The 25,074-nt window shown below is 39.9% G+C and overlaps 1 protein-coding gene across 1 annotated transcript; it reads right to left on the bottom strand.

Annotated features, from left to right (window-relative positions):
• Positions 1-270: 270 nt before the first annotated feature.
• On the bottom strand, positions 271-21,553 carry HACD1 (3-hydroxyacyl-CoA dehydratase 1). Its single transcript, XM_052651104.1, has 7 exons — positions 21,297-21,553; positions 10,991-11,108; positions 10,793-10,811; positions 10,624-10,712; positions 9,004-9,125; positions 4,152-4,330; positions 271-436 (listed from the first exon to the last, which is right to left on the bottom strand). The coding sequence occupies exons 1-7, from the start codon at positions 21,551-21,553 to the stop codon at positions 354-356; spliced, it is 867 nt and encodes a 288-aa protein (XP_052507064.1). The 3' UTR covers positions 271-353.
• Positions 21,554-25,074: the final 3,521 nt, after the last annotated feature.

Below are 25,074 nucleotides of genomic sequence, written 5' to 3' on the forward strand. Positions count from 1 at the left end.
ACGTTAAATCATTAAACTAATTTTAAAATATTGATTTTAAAAGCTTTGAACCTATGTAGCAAAAATTACTTAGTGAAACTTAAAAACTACTGAAGCTTTTGCCCCACCCCCACTCCAGGTAATATACCCAATTATTTTTTTTGATGATCATCACCTACCCAGGAGTTTATACTTGTAGCAAATGGAGCTGGCACAATCTGAAGACAAATATTGGCAAATACCACGTGCCCCAAGTTATAGTTTAAGAAATAATACAACTCGCAATATTTATCAAGTTGTTTATTCTTGTTATTAAAACTTGGACTCAAGTAATCCTGGTTATTCTGGAAAAAGCACCTTGTTGTGGGGATCATTTAATCATCCTTTTCGACAATCACCTCTCCATGAAGCACCTTTCTTCTCTGACGTAACATATGAAAGTAGAGTTGTGGAAACACTTAATGGAGAAAAGAGAACAAGAAGGTAAGCTTTTGCTGGAAATGTTTTATAGTTGCAGCCTCTCAAACATGGTGATCTTTGAGAGCAAGCCCGTCATGCACCATGGCTACCACTCTAATCATTACAGGGCTCAGATGCCCTAAGCTCAGACGTAAGGGCTCAGACGTAAGGGTACAAATGGAGGCTCCTGTACCATATGCCTAAATGTTTTAATACCATAAACTGTCAATTTTTTTAGCAAACTTAAATATTTTCTTAAATATATCTTTGTAATGACATGGAAGGCCATGTTTGAATTGAGAACTCTATAACACTAGATGGACCTAGAGACTGTCATACAGGGTAAAGTAATTCAGAAAGAGAAAACAAGTATCATGTATTAACGCGTATATGTGCAATCTAGAAAAACGCTACAGATGAACCTATTTGCAAAGTAGAAACTGAGACACAAACATAGAGAACAAACATATGGACACCAAGGCGGGGGGTGGTGTGGGATGAATCGGAAGACAGGGATTGCCGTGTATACCCTGCTATGTATAAAATAGGTAATTAATGAGAACCAACTGTATAGCACAAGGAACTCTACTCAAGGCTCTGTGGTGACAAAGAGGGGATATATGCATCTGTATAGCTGATTCACCTTGCTGTACAGCAGAAACACAACATTGTAAAGCAACTAAACTCCGATTAAGAAAAAAGATTTCTATAACTTTTAGGAATACTGTGCCAGAACAGTGCGGCACAAAGAAACCTGGCCCCTTCTCTGTGTTCTAGCAGCTGCCCTATGTCATGAGGGGTTTCAGGAACATCTGTGTGGATGTCCAACCCCACGCAACCCAGCTGCATCCATCCACCTCCCAAATAGCTTCCCCTTGTCTCAAGGACGTGCACACAGGTGACACAGTTAACCCTCAGGAGAACAGATTGGGGAAGAGAGCAAGGCAGTCCCTGGATGCATGCCCAGTGCCATCTGGGTAGCAAATTCCATGGTTCCAGCTTTCTAGGATGTGAACTAAAGGAAAGGGGTCCTGTGTGGAAGAGTGATCAGTGTGGGCCCAGAGCAAAAACCCCTACTGGTTGGGCATAAGGGTGGTCTGTTATCTACAAACACACAAATGCACATGTATTAGGTCAGTTAAACAAACAGTTATCCACCCTGTCGAATTTGGAGAATTATTTTGAGTCAGTTTGAACCAGTACTTTGAATTATAGGGTAAATGCTAGTGGATGAGCAAATTAACATCAGCTATAAATAATACAAATGTAAAAATACATCTGACAATGATACAGAATAACAAAAATGAATGAATCTAATGACAAAACAAGCTCTGAATATTTTGCTCAGGGAACTGTGGATAAGTACTTATAGAATTTAGCTCAAATGGAGCCAAAATGCATGAAAGATTTTACTTTTTATTTAAGTAGGTACTATCCACCTTTATAAATGTAACCATCATATTATATCTAAGAGTCTAAATATATTCAGGCAATGTAGACTTAAAGCTAACTGACCAAGTTTTGCAAATACGTCTGTAACATCCTGATTAGATCAGTCTTGTTTTGAGTGCTAAGATAAGTGCTCAAAATATACTTTTATACTTGTAACTGGCAAAGCATTTAAAAGAGTCAGACATTACTTACAGACTAAACAACAACATCAAAACTAATACTAATCAGGTGAAAAACATCCCCTGCTGACTGACTGATCCTCCAGCAGGAGGTGGGGTCTCAGGTAACTGACAGCCTGATAAACTGAGAAGCTGCTACTGGCAAAGGCCAGTCTTCACAGGACACCTGAAAATGCGCTCTTACAAGTTACTGGTTTCATGGTTTCAAACCATGATCTCTTGGACCCTGGGTTTTCAGACATGCCTTGGTGACTGTGAAGAAAAAGGGAACTCAAGACCTGAACCTGTAAGTATCAGGGGACAAGTGTGGTTCTGCTCCAGGTGTGCTGCTATTCACTAGATGCTGGGAAAATCAGGGGAAGAAACAAGTATTATAGGCTTAGCATCCCTGAGCCCCCCTGAACTCGTTCTGGTAGAGAAAAAGAAGAGAGTCAGACTGAGAAGAGAGAGGATCAGGGAATAAAAACATATGACAAGTCCGTTCTCTATGTCTGCATCTCTCTCTATTCCTGCCCCACAAATAGGTTCATTGGTACCACTGATTCTACATATATGCATTAATATACAATATTTGGTTTTCTCTTTCTGACTCAGTTTGCTCTGTATCACAAGCTCTAGGTTCATCCACATCACTACTAATGACCCAATTTTGTTCCTTTTTATGGCTGGGTAATATTCCATTGTATTTATGTACCACATCTGCTTTATCCATTCAGTTGTCAATGGACATCCAGGCTGCTTCCATGTCCTGGCTATTGTAAATAGTGCTGAAGTGAACGCGGGGGTCATGGGGGTCACGGGGAGGAGAGAGAAGGGAGACAGACAGAGTAGACATATATACACCACCATATATAAATCAGATAGCTACCTGCACAGGGAGCTCAGCTTGGTGCTCTGTAATGACCTAAATGGATGGAAGGCTGGGGGCTGGGAGGGAAGCTCCAGCAGAGGGGTTATAAATGCATTACTTCTGGCTGATTCACAATGTTATATGGCAGAAATGAACACCAACTTGTAAAAGAATTATAGTCCAAATAATTTTAAAAATTAACTTAAAAAATTAAACTAAAAATAAAAACACTATACGACCATCAAGTCAATTTTTACTTCAGAAAAACTTAAAAGTTGGAGGCCCCGAAGAAGTGGCCAAATTTTATGTTCATCCTCTCTAAATGAAATATTTCATACTGTCACAATGCTGATTTTAGATTTCATAAATGTTTCTCATTTCTTTTTTCTCCTGCACTGACCTCAGAGTCTCTAATTTTATTGACAAGGGCAAACAACAGTCTTGCTGTATCATCACATTTCCTGCTAATGATTATCAAAATCTGACATAAAAATACACCACTCTGTATTTAAATGAAATGAATAGTCTCATCAATTTATTGCAACTTGAAAGATGAGAAGAAATTAGTGAAAAGGCTGAGTTATTAGAAACATCTTAAGACAGTAGCTTATTCATTATTTTCTAGTACATAGGGAAACATACATAAGACTAAAAAGTACCTTGGAACACTTTTTCTAAGTATGTGCTTAATGAATAGAAATGACCTCAGATTTCCTTGGATAAAATATTTCTGTTCAGATGCATAATTCTAAATGCTTTCAAAGAGTTCACTGTAGGCTTATCTCCTCTTTAAAAACATAAATCATACTAAGCTTATTTTTAAATGATTTTGAGAAGGCAGTCATTTGTGTGTTAATTTTACTGACCTTTTTTCCTCACAATTTGCCTTTCAATTACTTCAAATTATGGAACTGAACAGAGGTTTTGATGTATTTGTAAGACACTATTTCTCTCTTAAAAAAATTTTTTTTTTGAGTAAAGTTACAATATTGTGCTTGTTTCTACTGTATAGCAAAGTGAATCAGCTCTATATCCACATAAATCTCCTCTTTTTTTGAATTTCCTTCCCCTTTAGGTCACCACAGAGCACAGCAGAGTTCCCTGTGCATATAGTAGATTCTGGTTAGTTATCTATTTCATACATCATGGTATATATATGTCAATCTTCTGACATCTTTCGAAGCACTTTCACAGCGTAGGCTACATCAGAGTGCTAATAGATACATACTTACATGGTATATATGAGGCCATGGTTATAAGAAGAAAATAATAGTAGTCAAAAGAGACATTGTATTTATTGGGAAGTCTTATGGAGAACATTCCTGTTTTCTTCACATATGGTAAGGCAGCGTATATTGTAAGAAGTTCACCAGCAACTCCAACAGGATATAAGATGATAAAAAAATTATATCTGGAGAAAGAATAATCAGAATTATTTTTCTAGACTAATTACTGGGTTTTATAATTCTTTTGCTACTACTTTATTTAAGTTTAAAAATTCTCCTTCCTATATACTTATATTAACCTCACATACAAGGTTAATCTTTTCCACTTTAATCATTCACTTAGCAATTTAATTATGATCACTTTTTTTTTCTTATAGCAGTTCCCATTTTAAACACCAAGATCTTAATAAAGTAAGAAGTCAACTTACTTTATAGGACTTAACTATAAATTTTAAAGTCAATGATTGATTTTTAAGTATGATAAATAATACAAGTATTTATTACAGTCTATTGTAAAGTAAATATAAGCATTGTAAGATATTATAAAAGCAATTGCTTGGGCACCTGGAATCATACTGATTTTTTTCCCTGCAGCTAGTCATTTGTTGATCCAATGCTATGTTTTTAAAAGGTCAGTTATGATTCTAATTTTAGATCTAAATTTTGAAACTGCCAAAATAGTTGTTTGGAGGCATTCAGAAAACCCTTTGTGGTTATTAATGAAAAGAAACTCCTATTTTAGAAAACTGATAAAACCATCTGAAGCATCATCAATAACTGCTAACTGACATATTGTCTAAAACTGCTTTTATGATAAAACAAGGAAGATAGGTCATTTCCTGAATCTGCATATTAAAGGAATAGTTAGATTACTTAAAATGGAGCTGAGAAAGTTCTAGTCAAAATCCAAATCACAGTTTGTTCATTTGGATTGCAGGTCATCCTCTCACACACACTGGGCCTACAAGTGCCTGGCATCACTTCCGCCTATAGTTAGAGGTACCCTGTGAAGTCTCCACTGGTGGACCAACAGGGCAGCCTCAAGCACCTCAGGTAATAACATTTCTCCATTTAAAAAAAAATCAGTTTTCTCCAAGTCAGTTGCTCTATAATATTTACCACAGAAGTTAAGGTCAAAATTTTGGTGGAAAAAGAAAGCAAGCAAATTGATCTGGATTTTAATCATTTTGTTGGGATTAAGACATATCTGTAAAGAGAAGTCAAATGTGTGAATACAGAAAGAGCTTGGAGACAACTTAAAAGTCGCCTTACTTCTATGTGTCAAGGATATGTATGCAAAGACAAGAGATGACAGAGAAAGGCAGAATTATTTGCCAAAATAGATGAACAGGTAAAGAAAGAAGAATGATTCTTCAACAGTCCCTGCATGCCCCTTCCTTGCCTTGTGCACAGTACAGTTCTCATCAGCCTTGTGTTGTTCTGTGTATATCACTTAAATCAATCTTTTCCTATCTCAATTTAAAAGCACATAACTGAACATTTTATATTCCTTTCTCAAGTAAGACATTCAAACTCAAGTATTTTTTTAACTTTATGTGGCTCTCAGATGACTTTTTTTGGGTAGGACTATTCTTTAATTGAAAAAAATCACTCAAAATAAAGTATGTTAAAGTCATAAAAACAGTAATTATTTTCAATGAAATGGGGAGAAATTACATAATTTATTTGACTTTATTTGCACTTTAAAAAGGCTGTATGTCACCAATTCTCTAAGTTCTGCAGCAGCATGAGAGATTTAACTAATATTCCAAAAAAGATATGATGCTTCCTTACAGATTCCCAATTGTCATCAAAAAATTTTTTAAGGGAATGCATTTTTGAAAATAAAAAGAAATCAGTATGAAAACATAACAATATACATTTATCTATTCAGTGAGCTTTTCTAAGAACATTTTTGACAAATAAATAGAATCAAATCATATCCAAATATCCAAATCATCATAGTAGGGCAATGCTTTATAAATAAGAAGCCATTTTTAAAGTGAAGTTTTATTTAAGAATGGCTTCAACATTTGAACATTGAATGCTACTTTAGGTTAGTTTAATAGGGTGGGCAAATACCTATAAAAGTTTGGGATCTTTATGAGTTTTTACATGAAACATTAATTATTCATGATTATGATGAACTGACATGATATATTATGTTAAAATATGCATTTCAAAGTTGAAAGATTTTACAGAAACTTGTTTACCATTAAGGCAACTGACAAAGGATTTCTGACAGCAAATTTAAACATGCAATGGTAGAATTTTGAACTTTTCCAGAAATTCAAGACATGCAAATGCATTCTAAAAGGCAGACAAAATATTAAAGACCATTACCTTCCACAAACAAATTTTATAAATATAGCAAATAAAAAGAGACTATATCTTGAATTAGTATTTTCAAAGGTGCTGGAGGGTCTGAAAGACTTGAGGTCATGCAAAATGACAATGAGTCACATTCTGGGATTAGCATCCAGCCACATTCCAAACTGCTAATCTTGTGAAAGCCCCAATTGCTAGAGTGATTAAATTTTCTGGTACAGGAAAAATAAAACCAACCAAATGCTTATAAATGGTAGTGCAACCTTCCGCAGATAAAATGTTTAAGCTCATATTATAATTTTAAAGCCTTATTTTATATACAAGGGCTTCCCTGGTAGCTCAGCTGGTAAAGAATTCACCTGCAATGCGGGAGACCCTGGTTCAATTCCTGGGTTGGGAAGATCCCCTGGATACAGTTACCTACTCCAGTATTCTGGCCTGGAGAATTCCATGGACTGTAGAGTCCATAGGGTCACAGAGTCAGACATGACTGAGCGACTTTCATTCACTCACTCACTTTATATACAAAATGGTAAGCCACAAAAAAAGAGCTAGAGAATATTAAAAAGTTTGAAAGGATATATATTGATAGTATAATTAACAGTGATTATCTTTTATAAGGGGAATATAGACAATTTTAAGTTTTTATTCTTAAGAAAAAGTGTTAGGTTTTTGGTATATGGTAATCAAAAACCCTAACCAGAAGTAATCTAAATTCTGGCAATAGAGAACTGAGTCATTCATCCTATGGAGTAGGACGCAGCATTAAGAGACAGAGAGCAAGCTCTAAATGGACCTGTTCCAATTTAAAAAAGAAAACAAGAGCTCCAACATATAAACAAAAATCAAGTATCACGTCATTCATTTATTTTTCAAAAACTCACATCTGTGTGTTCCCATTGTTAATAAGAAAAAGTCTGGATGGTAAACTCTCAACTTTCTCCAGGGGGAGGGCAGGGCGATCAGGTAGGAATACTAACAGAACTTTCAATGTTTATTATATAGACTAAAAACTGTGTTTTTTATAATGAAAACATACTACTTTTGTAGCTAAATTTTAAAAATTTAAAGACTGAAGATACCATCAAACTCTTTTGTCCTACTTATGTGGGATATCTATCCATCTATGTATCTATTAAGGGCTTTCCTGGTGGCTCAGATGGTAAAGATGCTCTGCCTGCAATGCAGGAAACCCGGGTTCGATCCCTGGGTCAGGAAGATCCTCTAGAGAAGGGAATGCAACCCATTCCAGTATTTTTGCCTGGAGAATTCCATGGACAGAGGAGCCTGGAGGGCTACAATTCATGGGGTCACAAAGAGTGAGACACAACTAAGCAACTAACACACTTCATCTATCTACTAATATCTATCTATTATCTATCTACCTACCTACCTACTGGGTTGGCCAAAAACCCAAATGAACTTTTTGGCCAATCCAATACATAGCCATATATGGGACAAACATCTCTTACCCTAACAGCCTCCCTACATTTCTCCCTACCCAGGGTTTCTCAGACCTATTAGTCGTTTTATTTTTTTCTCTTGCATCAGAAGAAGATAGAGATTTTGTTTTCCTCACACCTGGGTATTTTATTATTATTACTGTTATTTCTGATTATAAGTATGTAGAGAATGAAATGAACAAATCTATGCTGGTTTGTGATTTGTTCTCCAAAGAGCAGTCTTGTTTTTATAATAACTTTGTAAAATATCAGCTGCTCAAGAATGCAAACTTTAAAAAGGACAGAACATCTTTTACTTTAAAAACTGTTGCTTTGGGAGAGCTATATTTAGAACCTTTGAAATATAAATGTTGTCCTCCTTCCAAATAATACAATTCCAAATAAGGATGATGTTTAAAAACCGTCTGTCTCTGCTACTTAATACACACACAAAGCTGACATTGTATATACAAGATACTAAAAGTGTGGATATGACATAGGTTGAATATTAAGTTAATGACTGATTGATGTAAGGATCACTTTTAGCAATTACAAGAACATTATGTATTTAATTCAGTGAAAATCTATCACGTTAAAAAAATTTCTAGGCGCTGAAAGTTTCCAATAATTTCTTTAATATCCATTTTGTTTCTAAAGCTCACCTGTTTTATAGTTTTAGTGTTTTAGTTTATTTTTGTTTTGTAGAAAAAAGTTTGTGAGCTGTCAAAAAGAAAATTTTAGTCAATCAGACAAAATGCCATATTTTGGGTCAAGAGTTGATTTAATATAATTCCACAGATGTATATCTTGCTTTCAAGGAAAAATGAATGACCAGTTTGGAATTTATTTAAGGATACTAACATAATTTGTCTGGCACTGCTTTCACTCAAGATATATGTTAATATGACTGTTCCCTAGTCATTAAATTAAGCATTTATAATGCAAGTTATAAACTGCTAATATCCAAAACGACAGCCTGCTAGCAACACACGGCTAAGACATACATTTTAATTTTCTGTGTTAGCTCAGCACACAAAACACGCATGCGCAGCACCATGAGCAAATAAACTGCAAGACATCATCGCCACCTGGCCCATTTAATGAAGTATGGCAAGTGGTCGAGGAGACTGAATGTGTAGAAGGAGTAGCGAGTGATCTCTGTCACCGTCCATGCGACCAGAAAAAGCACCACACTCTCCTCATTCTGGATCTGCGGAATTACAGAGAAAGTTACAGGTTCATTGAACTTCTTTCTCCATGAATATTTTTTTTCATTATTTACTATGTGCCTTTTGTTATAATGGAGAGTTAGGGTTAGAAAGATGCAATACAGACAACTCAATGCAGTCACCACTACCTAGGTCTTTACCAACATCATATTTAAATATGCCGTTAACAGAGGAATGGTTGAATTTCTACTGGGTCCTCTCTGTCCCCTTTTGTTACAGCCAATAACTCAACCATCCCAGGACAATATCAGCCTCGCAGAACCTGTACGCACTGTCCAGAACAGCATCTCTTTTTATTTGAATGATCTCTTTTATTTATCGGTTGGACTCCTGCTCTTAAATGACAAGGCAATCTGAATGAGGGCCTGATTTTATATGTGTACATGTGTGTCCACTGCCATCTGTATGGCAGGCACTGGTTAGGGACCAGGTGGACTGAGTCAGCTGAGTGAAAGATTCTAGTCGAGAGGGTTGAAGTGTAGAGCAGTAAAGGGCAGAAGGTCAGCCATCTGTCCCCATGCAGACTGGAGACCATGAGCCCAGCAGGCCATGGAAGGGAGGTTATGTGACAGGACAAGCCAGGCATCTGAGGGAAAGGAGAGGAGGCCAGAGAGCAGTCCTCAAGTAGACAGGAGGCTCCAGAGGCTGTCAAAAAGGTCAGGAGGGCCCATGTGGGAAATGCTTCTGTCATGGGTTTAAGAGGCCCAATGGCTTGAAATGCTAAACATGGTGTTTGTTTGTCTAAAAGGCTTTAAGCCATTAATTAGACTCGAGTCTCTCTCCTGTCATGCTTCAATAAGTAGCAAGCTTATTTTTCTCTAAGTTCCTTAACTCTTCTTACTTTTAATTGAGTCTTTTCCAAGTATTCAGAGCTACAGAGCTAGATTAACTTTGTGTGTCCCTAGCTACAATGCTCGATGCTAAATGAGGAAAAAGGAACTGTTTATACTGACAACTTCAATTACATAATCAAACACAATACACACAACTTCAACAGAAAAGAAAATTCTCATTTCACTACGTGACAGAATAGGAACATTTTACTTCATTTTATTTTACTTATTTTAAAAAATTTTTATTCTATACTGGAGTATAGCCAATTAACAGCACTGTGGTTGTTTCAGGTGCACAGTAGAGCGACTCAGTCATACATATAAATGTATTCATTCTCTCCCAAACTCCCCTTCCCTTCCAGGCTGCCACATAACATTGAGCAGAGGAACACTGATTTTAAAAACTGCAAAACTCCACAGGAGAGTATATTATGGCCATAAAAATGCCAGTCTGGGGGTTTGCTGGTGTTTCAAAGCCATTCTATGAAAGTGCTAAGTCAATGTACAATCCCACTTACATCCAAACCCAACCCTTCTTTGGCCAAGGGTTCTGCTTCCTGAAATATAGTCAGGTTAATATTTTGGGTTCCTGTTAATAAGAAAGCTTTCCTGCTGGCTCAAGTAGATGGAGTGTCATGTCACTTACTGGTTTTATACTGTGAGTAACGAGCCACACCATGAAGATTCTTGAACTCACTTGGACCCCAGCCACAAGCACAGAAGTAGGTACAATTCCTTAAAAAGAAAAACAAGTCAACCACTGCCCCAAATGCAATCTCTGCCAAACATAAAAATCAAATTAAAAAAAAACTCACCAATTAAACAGTGGACTATCTGTAAGCAAACAAACAAACAAAAAAAATCACATGTCAATAGCATAAAATAAATCCCTGTCACCTGGTTTTAAGTGAATCTATGGGGAGTAAGTAACAAGCAAAATAAGACTGATTCTGCTCCAACAGACATATTTTCAAATAAATATGATATAAAAACAAGCATCGTTGAAAACTTACCTCAAGCAAGGCAAATGTCTGGAAAAATTTAAGTGTCTTCTGAATACTTTTATATAAACCTTTGTGTGTTCCTTTTTCCATGTAAAAACGTACCATGGCAATAGCTAGTACCAACCACCTAGAGAAAAGAAAAGCATTTTATAAAGCTCTATCAGAATGAAGTCTCCTGAATCCTGAAAAGATATGTCATAACTTATACAGTACTAGCATGTACGTGTTAATATGCTCAGTTCATTATTCTATTTTCAAAAACCCACAGGAAGAAATGACAAACATCATTTTTACATTGACTCCTCAAGGAAATAAATAGGAGTGGGTAGCCCTTCCCGTCTCCAGGGGATCTTCCCAACCGGGGCATCAAACCTAGGTCTCCCGCATTGCAGGCAGATTCTTTTACCAGCTGAGCCACAAGGGAAGCCCAAGAATACTGCAGTGGGTAGGCTATCTCCCAAACCAGGGATCAAACCTAGGCCTCCTGCATTGTAGGCAGATTCTTCACCAGCTCAGCCACAAGGGAAGCCCAAGAATACTGCAGTGGGTAGGTTATCCTTTCTCCAGTGGATCTTCCTGAATCGAACTGGGGTCTCCTGCATTGCAGGTGGATTCTTTACCAACTGAGCTATCAGGGAAGTCCGTATTCAAGATCAGCTACATACAAATGTCAAACAATGTGCACTGTATTTTTGGTTTCAGCAGATAAACTGACAGACTGAAGAAGTAGGTTTCTCTACCAAAAATGAAGTCATTATAAAGTCCCTTTCATAACTATATAAAGATTTGATGTAAAGAGCTGTATGTGCATAAATATGTATTTTATACAAATATATAGTTATAAGTAAAAGTCATTAATAAGAACCATTAATGTTTTTTATAATTTCCATTAAATAAAAACAATTGTGGTGCTGCAGAAGGAACACATATAGAAGGTCAGATGTAAACCTGCTTTTATAACCTTTATAAACATTTTTATTTATTCACTTATTTATTTTTCATTTTTGGCTGTGCTGGGTCTTTATTGTCGTATGCAGGTTTTCTCTGGTTGTGATCAGGGGCTACTCTCTAGTTGTCGTGCACAGGCTTCTCATTGCACTGGCTTCTCTTGTTGTGGAGCACGGGCTCTAGAGCACAGGTTCAATAGTTGTGGTACACAGACTTGGTTGTTCCACGGCATGTGGGATCTTCCCAGATCAGGGATTGAACCCATGTCTCCTGCATTGGCAGGCGGACTCTACCACTGAGCCACCAGGGGAAGCCCCAAGCCTGATTCTAAAACTAGTGGTTACCAAGTGGGAAAGGGAAGGGGAGAGGGATTAAGACAAGAATAGGGGGTTAAAAGACACAAACTACTATGTATGAAATAAACAAGGAAGAAGGATATATCATATGGCACAGGGAAATACAGCCACTGTTTTATAATAACTTCAAATGGAGTATATTCTATAAAAATACTGAGTCACTATGCTGCACACCTGAAACTAATATTGTAAATCAACTACACTTTTTTAAAAAGAGTTCATTTTCAAAAAAGAAAAAATGCACATCCCCACCCCTTTCAACTTGGTGGTGGTTTAGCCACTAAATTGGGTCTGGCTCTTGTGACCCCATGGACTGTAGCCCACTCAGCTCCTTTGTCCACTTATACATTAAATGTAGTTGTGGTGAATTAATGGTACTTACAAACACAAATCAAACCTGTGGACACCAGCTTTCTCACCAGTCAGATACTCAATCTCCAAGAGTCCCTGATAAGAGGTCATTTTTTCCATTGCAATTACAAAAGCACTTTGAAGTTTAAAAAAGTTGCATCACCTGTAACTTTTAAACATCTTTAATAACACACTCATGGAAATGAATAGCTGCCCCAGGCTTTTAGAAACAGTGGTCTCCAAAGTGACTAGTTAAATGGATTTATGAATTAAAAAATTATTACACAGTTTTAACTTTTTAATTAAAAAGCACTCATAAAATAGACAAATGGCTTAAAGGTGCCTATGACGAAATGACTGATTGAGTGGGATGAAAAGCAGATTCAACAGAACAGTGAGAAAATAGTAGAAACAGTAGTACTTCAACCCTGGGAATGCTCCCTCCTCAGCACAGAATGAGTAAAGATCAACCACTTTCTAGTGAGAATGACATGAAATCAGGCAAATGTCTGAAACTATCACAAAGACCTTTGAAATGTAGACGTACTGAAGTAATAGCAAGTACACTTTTAGAGTGCTTTCAATGTTCTAGACACTGTCCTATATAAATATATAGTTAACATATTAATATTTCATCCTCACAATAACCCTATGAGGTAGCAACTACTATTACCCTATTTCACTGCTGTGGAAATAGGAGAAAGGGCCATAGGCCAGTCAGCTGGGACCTAAACCCACCACGCATCTCACAGTCTATGCTCGTCAACTACTCCGCTGTACTGGTCGGGCCCTAAGTATACACTGCACCTGGTGTGCTGTGCTTAGTCACTCAGTCATGTCCAACTCTTCGCAACCCCATGGATTGTAGCCCACCAGGTTCCTCTGTCCATGGGATTCTCCAGGCAAGAATACTGGAGTGGGTTGCCATGCCCTCCTCCAGGGGATCTTCCCAACCCAGGGATCAAACCCAGGTCTCCCGCATTGCAGGTGGATTCTTTACCATCTGAGCCACCAGAGAAGCCCAAGAAGACTGGAGTGGGTGGCCTATCCTTTCTCCAGGGGATCTTCCCGACCCAGGGGATCTTCCCGGCCCAGGGATCAAGTGGGGGTCTCCTATACTGCAGGGAGATTCTTTACCAGTTAAGCTACCAGCCTGGGGATATTAGCTAATCATAAAAACACATGTATTTAAATTGTACTAATTTTTAAAGTTATACAGAGTCTTATACTCAGATATTTCAGCTGATAGTAGTATGCTATCAGGAAAGTTTGAAGGCCATTGTTCAATACAAGATAATCACCATGCAGAGACATCTAAGGACTTATCCTAAGGCTTAGAGTAAGTTCATTGTGGAGGTCTCTTAAAGCCTGTTGCTGTTCTCTTTTTACTACACCATGGCTTCCTGGATTCAGCTCATGGTTTCACCCCACATTGGACCCAACACTCAGTCCTGTGCTGGTCTCATCTGAGTGTGCTCATCTGAAGGATGTTTTAGGTACCTTCCAGTTGTAAAATGTTATGATTTTCAATATCCTCAATTCCAAGGCCTTATATGACTTCTAGTAAGAAAACAAGCTTCATAAGTTGTTTTAATTCAGAGCTTCCCTGGTGGCTCAGGGTAAATAACCCGCCTGCCCCGACTGAAGTGACTTAGCAGCAGCAGCCAATGTAGGAGACACGGGTTTGATCCCTGGACCAGGAAGATACCACACGCGCAAAACAAAAATTATTACACTACCAAAGAATTCATCAGAAGATTCATCAAGATGATAAGTTTTCTATATTTTTAAAAACATGATATAAAAATCCAAGCATCCTTAACAGTAACACATTTTACTGTTGTCCCATAGGTGGCAGTATTGTACCAACTATTAATAGTACATTATTAGAATACCACCACTAACCTGTTGGAAATAAAAGAAATGAACACTCTAGGGTTATAAAGGACCATGAAACCATCTATGCTAACCTCTCACCTGTTTTTCAATAAATACAGCCAGAAGCTCATCTGAACTAATCCATTCTCACCTCCTAAGCCCTCCATCACAAAGGGTGAGGATCAAAATTTCTCTTACAGGCCCTGCATTTAAGTAACCCTGGACTGCTACCCCCATCAGTTGAGTCATTATAATTTTAAAGATTTCCAGAAGCCACTAGAGCTTCTACAATTCGGAATTCTTTTCTGGAAAGTTTCCTTAAAAAATATTTCAGAGCTATCAATTACACAAATATGAACCCAGACACTTTCAGTCCTTAACAAAACACTCTCTTTGGAAAATATAAACATGTGTTCCACATGTAGAAGGTTTCTTACTTGCTTGATTCATTTATTTATTCATTCAGCTTCAGTATCAACATTTACTGCTACGCCAGGTACTGTGCTAGGTCCTGGGGAATTAGGGATAAGACATAGTTCCAGTAAGTGGAGACAACACAACAGTGCAGCAAGGAGAGAGATGTATCATTTCCTAAACACCTTACGGCACTCACTCAACTCCTTCTTCTTATGCGCTATGGCTGTGATGACCCTAAAAAATCTTACTGAAGGTGGAGCTCTCTCTTCCAGATGTCTTCTGGTGCCTCTTTTTCTCCTACTATCTCTTGGAGACCACCTGCTTTTTTAAGAACTTGGTTATCTACACCTATATCTCCTATTTTTTAAAATTTCAACACTACTTAAAAATTTTTTTTATGAACAACTTCAAACATATACAAAGGTGTAGAGCATGAATGAAAGGTGTAGAGCTGAAACTCCAATACTTCAGCCACCTGATGCGAAGAACTGACTCAATGGAAAAGACCCTGATGCTGGGAAAGACTCAAGGCAGGAGGAGAAGGGGACGACAGAGGATGAGATGGTTGGAGAGCATCACTGACGCGATGGACATGAGTTTGAGCAAGCTCTGGGAGTTGGTGATGGACAGGGAAGCCTGGGGTGCTGCAGTCCATGGGGTCACCAAGAGCTGGACACAACTGAGCAACTGAACTGAACTGAGAGCATGAATGGTACTATGAACCCTGTTTGCCACTGCCCTGCTTCAACCAGTATCATCTTTTAAATTTTTAAAATTCATTTTATTTTTTGACCACAAGGTATGTGGGATCTTAGTTCCTTGATCAGGGATTGAACCTGTGCCCCCTGCAGTGGAAGCACAGAGTCTTAACGACTGGACCACAGGAAGACCCAACCAGTATCATCTTACAAATAATTTTGTTTCGTCCAGACTTCTATTCACTTCTCTCCCCACAAGTCTTCCTCTCTGATTATTCTGAATTAAATCTCATACATCCTATATGATTGATAAATGCTTAATGATGTATTTCTCAAAGGTTTATTTTCCATAAACAGAACCAAAACACCACTATCCCATGTGAAGATCTGAATGAGAACTTCTTCAGTCACAAAACAGAGTTAAGATACAACTGTCCCAGAATTTTTAAAAATCATAATTGGGGGAATTCTCTGGTGGTCCAGTGGTTAGGACTCAGTGCTGCCAATGAAGGGGCCTAGGAGTGACCCGGATTGGTGAAACAAGATCTCATATACAATACAGCCAAAAAAAAAAAAAAAATGACTGAAATAAGATTCATTCACTGTAATCAGTTGCTATGTCTTTTATGACTACGTCGATCTATACATTTTGCCTCCTTCCATCTATCCTTTCATCTCTCCTCCCTTCTCTTTCTCGAAAACTTTATCTGTTGAAGACACTGGGTGGTTTGAATGGATAAAATGCACTATTTACAATAGCCAGGACATGGAGCAATCTAAATGTTCTTTGGGGAGGGAGGTGGGAAGGGGGTTCAGGATGGGGAACACATGTACACCTGTGGTGGATTCATGTCAATGTATGGCAAAACCACTACAACATTGTAAAGTAATTAGCCTCTAATTAAAATAAATAAATTTATATAAATAAATGTTCTTTGACAGATGGCTGGATAAACAAAATGTGGAACATATATACAATGGAATATTACTCAGCCATAATGAAGGAATGAAATCGGGTCATTTGTAGCAATGTGGACGGACCTAGATAGAGTCTGTCATACAGAGTGAAGTCAGAAAGAGAAAAACAAACATTATATATCAATGCATATATGTGGAATCTAGAAAAATGGTACAGAGGAACATATCTGCAGGGTAGAAACAGACACAGATCTAAGAGTGTGGACCTGGGGGCACAGAGGGTGGGGGATGAACTGGGAGAGTAGGATTGACATATGTACGCTACATTGTATAAAATAGCTAGCCAGTGGGAAGCTGCAGTATAACACAGGGAGCCCAGCAGTATAAGCCCGGCTCTGTGATTACCTAGAGGGGTGGTGTGCAGGGGGGTGGTGGGGGGTGAGAGGGAGGTTCAGGAGGGAGGGGATATATGTATACATATAGCTGATTTATTTTGTTGTACAACACTGTAAAGCAACTATACTCCAATTAAAACAAAACAAAACAAAACAAAAGCTGGCACAGATCCACACATGGATTCATCCTCCCCAGGAATAAAATATATGTCTATTACTTAACATGTTGAGAAACGTACATGCCTGAACCTTGGGTCTGGTGCTCTGCTAACATACACTGTGTACACAGTGAGAATATCTCAGTTTCTGCACAAAGTGCACTTTTCAATTCACCACTAGGAATAGCAATTATCATTTCTAAACACCCACTATGTGTCAGGCATCTCTGTCGACCACTTCATATCCACTTAATTCCTTGTAATAATCTAGCAAAGTAGTTATGTTGTTCCTTTGACAGATGAGAAAACCCAGGGTCAGAGAGGTTATGGAACTTATCTGAGGTTACCCGGCTAAAAAGGAGTGAAAACATGACCTTCAATTATCACCTTCCCGTACTGCTTACAGGTTAGAATCCAAACATGTTAGGGAAGCATGTCAGGCCTGCGCGAAGGGGCAGGTTACCGGTCCATCTTTCTGTCCTAGCCTATGCTTCAGACCCACTTGTTTTCACCCCAACAGCATGTCAAGTGGTGTCACATCTCTGTACACTAACTCCTGCTGCTTCCTCAGCCTTGCCAAGTAAATAACACTTTTCTCTGATTCTCCCTACCTACAGACATGACACCTCTGCAGAACACTTACTTCATCCCGTCTTTTACTGCAATCTATAAATGTCCCTGGTAACGCTTCTCCAAGCTCAGGGCCTAAAATATTTAGCTTTTGTCTCTCACTTGACCTAAGACAATGCACAAATACATGCAGGCTTCAAAAGTGTTTGTGGCAAAACAAGAAGAGAGAGAAAATACTCCTAGCCAAGCATCTATTATGAACAAGTACCATAAAAATCCTAATTACATTATTACTTAACTAAATCAATTATATCCTGTAGTTCTACTCTGGGAATTCATCCTAAACAAGTAATTCAAGAGAAACAAATTAAAGGATAATATCATTAGGGGCATGATTTGGACTATCACTGTAACAACTCTATTCACTTTTATATAACCATGAAAGAGTGTAATTTTGAAAACTACATGGAAATATTTGGTGAAATAGTGCATGAAAACTGAATATCCAACAGAGTAGATATTGTAACTACAATACTCTATAATATCAGTACATTCATTTACTCAACAAATACTGGGTTGGCCAAAAGGTTCCTTTGGGTTTTCCTGCAAGATGTTATGGAGAAACTCAAACGAACTTTTTGGCCAAACCAATATTTCTTGAGAGTTTCACGGCGCTAACATTGTATAGGGTCTGAGAAGCAGACCAATAAGCAACAAGATGATTTAGTAAAATTCATCATACAGTTATATGGTAACAAGCATGATGGAGAAAAATAAAGCAGGCAAAGGGGATAAGGAGTGATTTGTAAGCAGCTGCTACTTAAATGAAGACAGCCAGGGAAGGCCTGCCTGAGTATGGTAATTTGAGTAAAAATCTGAACAAAATTACTCTCATGAGACATTACAAGGAAAAATGAAAAGTCATGCTGAGCTTATAGAATTAGGCAATTTCTTTTTTACACTTTTGTAAAAATTTCATTTCTCAGATATTGTTTGATTTCAAAACTATTACCAAAAAAATCAATAAACCTTCCAAAGTTCTTCTAAAAGTGAAAAAAACCAAGCAAATAAACGAAAAGAACCTCTGCATTAGCAGATGTAAGCTATTACATATAGACTAAACAAGGTCCTACTGTATAGCACAGAGAACTATATTCAATATCCTATGATAAATCATAATAAAAAGAATATATAAAAACAGAATGTCTATATGTGTAAACTAAGTCACTATGCTACAGAGCATATATACAGCAGAGATTGGCCCCACACTGTAAACTAAACTTCAATTTTTAAAAAAATCAGTTGCTAGGATCCTAAATCTTAAATGTTCTCCATTCCAAAATAAATATGGCAACTATGTGAGGTGACAGATGTGCTAACTAATCTTATGATGAAAATCATTTTATAATATATACATATACCAAGTAATACATCAAGCAATCATATTGTACACCTTAAACTCCCAGTGTTAGGTGTCAGTTACAACTCCAAAAAGCTGGGGGAAAAAAAGCGGGCAAAAAAAAAAAGAACCTCCAAACCACTCAATGTACACGTGTGTCCCACTTCGAATACCACGGCTTTGCCAACCTCATCTGCACAATGTCTGCACTATGTCCCTTCAATTAAATCAGGAAGCTTCACTGCATCTCATGCCTATTTTCAGAACTCCTCTCACTTGAAATAGCCACCTTCTACATATGCAAATCCTATTCTTTCTTCAAATCTCAACGCCTCTAGAAAGCTTCCAAAGAGTTAGTTACATGGATTATTCCATTTCTGCTCCCCTTGCCTTTGAACAACTGAGAGACAAGTTTCTGGGGAAGCAGTGATTTTGCCGAGCCAGGTAGGAAGGTCAGGAATGAAGTTTGAGAACACAACGGAGAGAACATTTAACTCTGTTCCAGGTGGGGTAAGACACCCAGAAAACTTCAAAGAGGTGACTTGGTTAAAAGTCATAGCAGGAACACAGGGAATATTATCCACAGGATGAACAGCCTGAGCAAAGATGGAGAGAGCCGCGAAAATAAAATTGCAGGGTGCTTTGAGGGCAAAGTTGAGTGAGTGGAGATACCAAAAGCAATAAAACTGGGAAGAGTAATCAGGCAGCTATTGCCTTGAATGACAGCCTAAATCCCTTCCATTACAGTGGAGGTAATGCAGAGTCACTGAAGGCTTTAAACTGGAGGTATGCATTGATCTTCATTTTTTTAAAAGGTAACTCGGCCTTCAAAAGGTAAAGTGGCCTGGAAAGGAAAGGGACCGCAGACAAGTTAATAAATGGCAGGCTTCCCCAGTGTTTATTAACTGGATGAGACTAGCACAGAAGAGACAATTTTTTTCAGGCTGTAGCACACAGTGGGTACCCAACTGCTCTCCAGTAGCTTGTGAATCAATTAGTTTTCTTTTTCAAGATTAGAAAACTTAAGAGTGGAAAGCAGAAGTAGCAGGGCTCTGGAGCCAAACTGTCTGGGCTTAAGTCTAAGTCTGACGCTTACTGGTTGTGTGAACTTGAGCAAGTTACTTAATCGATTTGTGCCTCAGTTTCCCATTCTATCAAATGTAACATCATGCACCCCTCAGTCGTAGAGGACCAATGATGACACATTACACCTAGATGGACGGACACAGTGCCTGCCCCACAGTGAGTCCTCGTTAGGCATTAAGCACAAAAGTACTCAGCACTGTCTCAAATCATTTCTTAAATCTCGGTCAATCACATTTTTCTGTAAGCTCTAGAGAAAGTTTTCGATATTAAGCTTTCCCCCCACATTTCCAGAGGTTAGTAATACTTCGTGGGATAACGGGAAACAGCTTTTTTTTTTTCTAAGGCAATGCCATTTAGAAATGGAAGAGCATTTCCCAGCAGGTTTTTAAAAGTCACTGCGGCAGCTCTTTGCAGAGCTATAATAGTCATCGTGTAACTTTAACTCGTAAATCGCACTCAAAGCCAGAAATAAAAGTACAGAGTATCAGTCACGGAGCCACAGATCCTGGACACCAGTCCCACGCTCCGATCCCGCAGGGTATCTGGAAAATCGTCCCAGGTAAGAAGCTCTCGGGCGCACTATTACTTAAAAAAAAAATCGCAGAGACAGAAACAGTTAGCAAACTCTGCCCAGCGATCCGGAGCACGAGGTTGTGCAGTCCAGGGGCCGGCGACCGGGAAAGAGGGTTGGGGCCACTCTCCGGACAGCTCCGGGCTCGGGGGCGGCGGGACTCCGCGCTTCTTCACCAGCAGCGGCGGCGGTGGCGCCCGCGGGGGCCGCCTCCCCCGCGGGTCGGCCCCGCATTCCTGCCCAGGTCTATACTTAACCTCCGGCCCGCGCCGCGCGGCCGCAGCGCGCGCCGTGCACCGTATTAGGCAATGCCGGGCAAGCACGGCCCGGCCCCCCCCGCCCCGCTCCATTCAAGCCCCGAGGCGCAGCGCCCCTCCCCCCACGACCGCAGCCCGCGCCGCCTTCCTGCGCCGCAAGCACCGCCGCGCCGCGACCACCCCGCTACCCGCGCGCACGCGCACCCGGCCCCTCGCCGCCCCTCCCGGGAGCCGGGCACGCTCCGCCAGCGAGCAGAGCGCGCAAAGTCGGGGGCGCGGCGGCGCGGGGAGGGCCCCCTGTGGGCGCACGTACCCCGCGGTCATGGCGATGTTGTAGAAGGTGAGCCAGATAGTGGCCAACAAGCCCAGGCGCCTCCGCTTGCCCACCGCCTCCCTCTCCTCGCTCGCCTCCGAGGCGCCGCCGTTGGTGCCGTCCTCCTCGCTGGACGCCATGGCGGCCGCGCAGCCGGGGGAAGTGGACGAGAGGGGAAGGGGAGCGGGAGGGGGCCCGGCCGAGCGCGCCGCTGAAGCGCCGCCGCCCGCTGCCGCCGCCTCCGTCAGGCGCCCCATGTGCCGCGCGCAGGGGGCTCGGCGCCGCCAGACCAGCCGCCCGCAGTGGGAGGAGCGGGCGCCCCCGGCCGCCGCCCCGCCCCCGGCTCTCGGGAGCGCGCGCCGCGCGAGGGCCTGGCCACCCGGCCTGGGCGCGGGGGCGCGGGGGTCGTGGGAGCCCCTGGTCACGATCTCTTGCCCCCCTACCGGGGAAACCTCACTGACTGGGGAACCTCCACTTAGAAACGCCGGGGAAGTCTTGCTAGTGCACGGAGTCTAAACGCACCTGGACTTGGAGTAGCCCTGCCCCGCCCAAGACTTTTGTAAGATAAATTTCTGGTTGTGGAGAGGGGCCTAGGTATCTTCCCGCCAAAGACTCATTCTTAAGAGATTCTGGGGAAGGAGCACCCACTTCACCCTGTTTCGCTTTTCACGGCCAGTGGAGCAGGTATTCGGGGGCGGGAGGTGCAGTCGGATCGCCCCACCTGCGTGGATTCCACTGGAGCCAGTGGAGGAACTGAGTGCAGTGTACGCGGAACACAGAAAGTCAGGGGGAAACAGGACGTGACAAGACATCAAAGGAGAAAAGTTTGAACAGACAGAGGCGATCTGTAGCTGTAAAGCTAACAAGAACCCTTCCCGCAGGAAACATAGTATCCCACTGTTATCCACTCTATCTCCCTCAAAAAAAAAAAAAAAAAAAAAAAAAAAAACCCCTCCCTCCAGATACACATGCTCCTGATAGGTCTTCCTCTTTCCTCCTAAAGCACACAGTTAAGAAGACTGGCTCTGGAGTCAGATTACTGAAATTCAACCCCCAAATTCGTGGCTCCACCAGTCTTAGTAGCTGTGTGAACTTGGGAGACTAAAATCTCTTCATACCTCAATTTCCTCAATGAGAGTAAATTTAAAACCTACCTCGTGGGGTCGTTGTGAGATTTAAGTGAAATAGTTCATGTACACCACTCACAGGCCTGACAGTTTGAGTCACCCCAAATCAGTGTTATAAGTGTTGGGACAATTCCTGGTTCGGTTCATCCAATGAAAGAAATGCTGCACGGGCCAAGGAAACCGATCTGCTTGTTAGGTCATTCTTGGCTACCCTGCTGGCTCAGTGGTAAAGAATCTGCCTGCAATGCAGTAAGTAGACGCAGGAGGCCTGGGTTCAATTCCTGGGTGGGAAAATCCCCTGGAGAAGGAAATGGCAACTCACTCCAGAATTCTCCCCAGGAAAATCCCATGGACAGAGGAGCCTGGTGGGCTATATATAGTCCACCAGGGTTGCAAGAGTCCCGCAGAACTGACTGAGCATGCTCTCCAGCTACCTGGAACCTGAGCCAGACCTCAGGGAGGGGAGGAGCATCTGAAGACCAGAGAGACCAAAGTTGGATCTGTTCCACACTGGGCTCTGATCTGGGTGGGCCACCCAGGTGGCACTTCCAGCCTGATACAGGGAACTTAGACATAATTGAGCAAAACTTGCAATAGGGGAGGAAGCGTCTGAGGTGTGCCTGGGGAAGAAATATTGGCTAAAAATTGTCGAAGTTTGATGAAAACTATGAACTAGTGTTTTTAAAGGTATTTACATTGGAAAAGAATAAATAAAACTATTTACAAGTGACAACATTGTATTATTAGAAAAACCTAAGGAATCCACACCCCAAAAAGCTACTGGAACTAGTTGTAGGATACAAGGTCAATGTTACAAAAATCAGTAAGTAGAAATTTAGAGTAAAACTATATAATACTTAGCATCCAAAACCATGAAATATAGAGTGATAAATTCAACGAAACACATGCAAGACCTGTACCCTGAACATGATAAATCACAATCAAGAGAAAGTCCTAATAAATATTACAGCTTCATGAATTGGAACTCAAATTGTTAAACTGTCAGTTCTTTGCAAATTTCAGCAGAATATTTCTTTGAAAAGATAACTCTAAAATTTATACAGAAATGTGTAAAAAAGCAAAGTTGGAACATGCACATACCTGTTTTCGAAACTTAGTATAAAACTACCGTTTCCAGGACAGTGTGATAGGCACAAGGTTAGATATACAGATCAATGAATAAAGTCCAGGCCCCTTACATATAGTCAACTGGTTTTTAACAAAGATACAAAGCTAATTCTTTTTAACAAACAGTGCTGAAACAACTAGGTACCACATTAAAAAAAAAAAAAAGGAAATGCTTGACCCTTACCTTACACCTTGCTACTGCTGCTGCTAAGTCGCTTCAGTCGTGTCCGACTCTTGTGACCCCATAGACGGCAGCCCACCAGGCTCCCCCGTCCCTGGGATTCTCTAGGCAAGAACACTGGAGTGGGTTGCCATTTCCTTCTCCAATGCATGAAAGTGAAAAGTCAAAGTGAAGTCGCTCAGTCGTGTCTGACTCTTCGCGACCCCATGGACTGCAGCCCACCAGGCTCCTCCGTCCATGGAATTTTCCAGGCAAGAGTGCTGGAGTGGGGTGCCATTGCCTTCTCCGACCTTACACCTTAGACAAGTATTAATTTGATGTGGGTCATAGACCTAAACATAAAAGATAAATCTCTAAACTTCTAGAAGGAAACAGCAGAATCTTCGTTACCTTGGAAGGCAAAGATTTCTTAGATACAACAACCAAAAAAAAAAAAAAAAAGCATTAATCGTAAGAAATATGATTGGAGTTCATCAAAATGTAAAACTTCTGTTATCCCAAAGATACCATAAAAAAGTGAAAATATTCACAATATATGTATCTGATAAGGAACTTGTATCCAGAATATATTAAGAATACTTGTAACTTAAGAATACAATAACACTTTTTTAATTAGCAAAATATTTGAATAGGCACATCTCAAAGAACATATGGAAATAATAGCACAAGCAAAGATGTTCAATCTTTTTTGTTACTAGGGAAATGCAAATTAAACCCACAATAAGACATCACTACATCTAGTATTTATAAAGGTTGGCAAGGATGCAGAGCAATTGACATTCTCATTTATGGATAAAGAGAATACTACTTTGGAAAACAAATTGGCGATTTCTTAAAAAGATCAACATACACTGATCATATGACCCAGCAATTTCATTCCTAGGTATTTAACCAAGAGAATGAAAATAGGTCTGTACAAAGACTTGGACGCCAATGTTCATAGCAGCTTTGTTCATAGTAACCTCAAACTGAAAATCATCAATGTGTCCATCAATATGTGAATGAATAAACAAACTGTAGTATGTTCACACAACAAAACATGACTCAGCAATGAAAAGGAAGAAACTACTGTACATGCAACATGAATGAATCTCATAAACTCTACACTGAGCAAAATCAAGGAGAAAGACTGCATAGTAGATAATTACATTTATATGAAATACCAGAAAAGGAAAATCTAAATCCAAAAATCTACAGTGACAAGAAACAGGAAAGTCGTTGCCTGGTGCTGGGGATGTGTACAAAGAGAAGAGACTGAAAATAGACACAGGAATCCTTTTGGAGCAATTAAATATAATATTGTTGACTGTGGTTTTACACAGATGTATATATTTGGTAAAAC

This window comes from Budorcas taxicolor, chromosome 13, assembly GCF_023091745.1.
Source record: "Budorcas taxicolor isolate Tak-1 chromosome 13, Takin1.1, whole genome shotgun sequence".
Classification (NCBI taxonomy): Eukaryota; Metazoa; Chordata; class Mammalia; order Artiodactyla; family Bovidae; genus Budorcas; species Budorcas taxicolor.

Bases quoted from the DNA above. Each gene is read 5' to 3' on its own strand.
- HACD1 (XM_052651104.1), bottom strand. From the start codon at position 21,553: ATGGGGCGCCTGACGGAGGCGGCGGCAGCGGGCGGCGGCGCTTCAGCG. The intron at 11,109-21,296 runs GTACGTGCGCCC...TCTTTTCTCTAG, and splicing joins AACATCGCCATGACCGCGGG to GTGGTTGGTACTAGCTATTG. The intron at 4,331-9,003 runs GTGGCGATGATG...TTCTTTCTCCAG, and splicing joins TACTTCATTAAATGGGCCAG to ATATAATTTTTTTATCATCT.